At 46.8% G+C, this 3,426-nt stretch overlaps 1 protein-coding gene across 1 annotated transcript; it reads left to right on the top strand.

Moving 5' to 3' along the window:
* Positions 1-810: 810 nt before the first annotated feature.
* On the top strand, positions 811-2,684 carry LOC148022339 (aspartyl protease family protein 2-like). The gene is made up of 2 exons (XM_087696844.1): positions 811-1,349; positions 1,685-2,684. The coding sequence occupies exons 1-2, from the start codon at positions 811-813 to the stop codon at positions 2,682-2,684; spliced, it is 1,539 nt and encodes a 512-aa protein (XP_087552970.1).
* Positions 2,685-3,426: the final 742 nt, after the last annotated feature.

Here is a 3,426-nt window from a genome sequence, read left to right on the forward strand (position 1 = left end):
CAAGAAAAATAATTATATTTTCCTATATTGAGTTCTTTTTGTGTTTTGTTTAGATTGACTCATTATCTTAGAGAATTTTTTGATTGGTAAGGGTACTTTTTGAGATTTAAGATAGAAATCCAATTTTGTTCATTTTTCTCTCTTCAGTATATTTTGAGAGTTTGGAAAAGATGGTCCCTTAAATAGCTTGTTTAATACAAATTTTCAATATGGGTAACAAGATTATCCCTTGTAAAGTTACAAATTTTGTAAAAAGCTTCCAAGTTTTGACAAATACATTGAAAAACTCTAAGTTTTGAAAAATTTTGTGAAAAAACTCCAAATCAGGGGCTACGAGTGCCAAGAATTACTAACTTAAAAAATTAGAGTGTTGATGAAGCAACTTAGAAGCTCTCCGTGAATTTATAAGCCTATTTGTAAAAAGCTTAGTATGATGGCTTGATGCCACGTCATAAAAACTTTTACTTTGACCTTTTGATGAAATATATAATTAAGCCGCATTACAAAAGAATGCTCCGGTTGACATTTTTTTCGCGAGCACTGTTGTGCCAAAAAATAAGTAGGACATAATGAGAGAGGAATGATTGATTCAAACGCCTGATACGTTCTGTCCGACCGCCCGACTGCTGTTTAGCCTCCGCATATTTAACTACTGAAGCTGATCAACACTTGGAGTTATCGCAAACCAAAAGCTTCTTCATCATCATCACGATGGGGTGTCTTCTTCGAAGTCCGATTGCGGTGGCTAAATTCATGTGCGCTTTCTTAATGTGCATCTGCTGCTTGTTCAGCTTGAGCTCAGTGATCGTGATGGAAACTGGAGTCGCGGCCGAGGAGGTGGCGTCGGTCGAAATCCTGCACAGAGACTCGGCGTTCTCTCCGTTCCGGAAGCGTGGTGTGGGGCAAGTCCGAAGCATGTGGGAAGATGCACTGGAGAGGGATCAGGCGAGGCGGAAGCATTTGGTGCAGCACAGTCGATCAGCGTTGGCTACCGGTGCTTCGTCGAAGACAGCTGGGTCATTCTCATTCAGCGACCCGGTGAAAGCTGGACTGAGCGTGGACGGGAGCGGAGAGTACTACGCAATTGTGAGCGTGGGTACTCCTGCTGCACCGCATCACGGCAATACAGCAGGCCGGAGTCGGATCCGTCCGCATGCACGTGCCCCTGGACCAGCAGCTAGCGCGGCTATTTCCTCGTCGTCGCACATGCAGAGCCACGACGATGTTACAAACGCAGCTGAACCTGCTGCGGCTGCGCCTGCCCCTGCACCGGACCGTGATCATGGTCATGGGCACGTCGTCAACCATCGGCCGGCGCCAGCCAGAATCGCCAAGAGCTACTATCTCCTGTTGGACACCGGGAGCGATCTCACCTGGCTCCAGTGCAAGCCCTGTGCGTCATGCTATGCGCAGATCGACAGGCCACTCTTTGATCCCGCCCTCTCCTTGACCTCCAAATCTGTCTCCTGCGAATCACCCGCATGCAAACTGGCCAACAATTTAGGCTGCATGGCGTCGTCGGACGTAATGCTGCCCACCTGCAAGTACGGATCGAAACACACGCTCATTGCCTCTCTCTCTCTCTCTCTCTCTGTGCGCGTGTCCTGGAGTTCAGATTTGTTTGTTACAAATAATGATGCGTAATCATAATGAGTTTTCTTTTCTGAATATTTTGGTGGTATAGGTACAAAATCGTTTATGGTGACGGCTCCGCAAGCAAAGGCGATTTGATACAAGACACTATAGCATTTCCTGCAGCTAGCACTGCACAATCGACGTCGGCAGAACATAGAACCCCATGCCGTAGCGGCACCAGAAGCGGGGAAGTCGAGAACCACGCCAGCTTCAAGGATATCGTGCTGGGATGCGGACACAACAACACGGACATGAACATGGGTGCCGCAGGCATCCTGGGGCTCGGGGTCGGACGACTGTCTTTCGTACAGCAGGTGGGCAACCTCACAGGCCACACCTTCTCCTACTGCCTGCCGACGAGAGGGCTCCCGGAGCTGAAGAGCAGCAGCAGCATTGGCGTGGTGCATCATGCCCCAGGCCTACTGACCTTTGGCGTGCCTCCGGAAAGCACATTGCAATCCTTGCAGTTCACGCCAATGACGCCCCACCAACCGCAGCCTTTCTACTACGTGTCGCTGCTGGGCATCAGCGTAGCGGGAGCAAGGATTCCGATCCCGGCGTCTGAGTTCGTGTTCGACGAGACGACGGGCGGCTATGGAGTCATCGTGGACTCCGGCACCACCGTCACCAGCATGCCCAAGGCCGCCTACGAGATCTTCCGGGATGCCTTCGTGAGCGCGGCCGCGACTCGCGGCCTCCTCCGATCCAATGCCACCCTCTCCATTCTCGACACCTGCTTTGGAACCCCATTGCTGGCCGTCCTGCAGCACGCCCAGAACTGGGAAGATATCGTGCCGCCCGTGGTCTTCCACTTCGAGGGCGCCGACCTCCCTATCCCGCCCTCCAACCTTCTCGTCGCCATCTCCGACTGGAGTAGCAACAGCAATAATACCAAAGGCCAGACATGCTTCGCCTTCTCAGCTCCTAGCAAAAACGCCAAGGAACCTGCCAGACTCACCATCCTTGGCAACATCCTGTTGCAAGGTTTTCGATTCGTCTTTGACGGGGCCAACTCCCGGGTTGGCTTTACGACGGAACAGCAGTGCTAGGCTCCAGCCTCAACTGTCTTTAGTTTCTGTTTTGTTTTTCCTTTATGACTCTCTTTCCTTTTGTCCGTCCTCCCTGGTTCCTACCAGATACACAAACCTTCACCTTCAATTTTTGGAGAGAATTTTGAATGAATTTACAAATACTTGACATTTTTATAACTAAAATTTTGGTAGAGTTTATAATTTTAAAATTTTAAAGATATTTTGAAAAGTCTATTTTTGAATTCGTTGGAGTCCATTTTACTTTTGGTTTTTTCATGAATGTTGATTCATAGATAGGGCCATAGACTTTATGGGCCATAATCATTCGCTTTTAGAAGATTACATGTTTGAAGAGTTTGTTCTATAATAAAACCATTTATTGATTAAACAAAGGTGTGCATCGCACCTTAGTATTACCATTCGGTCATTTTGGTACGGAAGATGTTGTAGAGTGGGTTTGTTATGGGATAGCAAGACGAGTTATAAAATGAAACTGTAAAACTTGTCCATGTTTTTTAATTACATTTCTTGACGCACAAGGGGAGTTCAAAAACCCAACTCAACATATATTCCTCGATATATTCATAACAAAATAATAGCATTCTCCAAATTTAGTCTGAGGTTGCAAACAATATTCAAAGACTTCTATTTGTGATTAAAGGAGCAGTTAGAATTTGATTGGTATTAATAGTTTAGACCCATCCTACGAAATAAAGGGTTATAAGGTAAACATTATTCTTCATGATATTTCTACTAATTT

Source organism: Lygodium microphyllum, chromosome 17 (assembly GCF_053477565.2).
Source record: "Lygodium microphyllum isolate KBCC chromosome 17, Lygodium_microphyllum_v1.1.10, whole genome shotgun sequence".
Taxonomy (NCBI): Eukaryota; Viridiplantae; Streptophyta; class Polypodiopsida; order Schizaeales; family Lygodiaceae; genus Lygodium; species Lygodium microphyllum.

Coding starts and splice junctions, on each gene's coding strand:
- LOC148022339 (XM_087696844.1), top strand. CDS start 811: ATGGAAACTGGAGTCGCGGCCGAGGAGGTGGCGTCGGTCGAAATCCTG. Junction 1,350..1,684: donor GCCAAGAGCTACTATCTCCT/GTTGGACACCGG, acceptor TTGGTGGTATAG/GTACAAAATCGTTTATGGTG.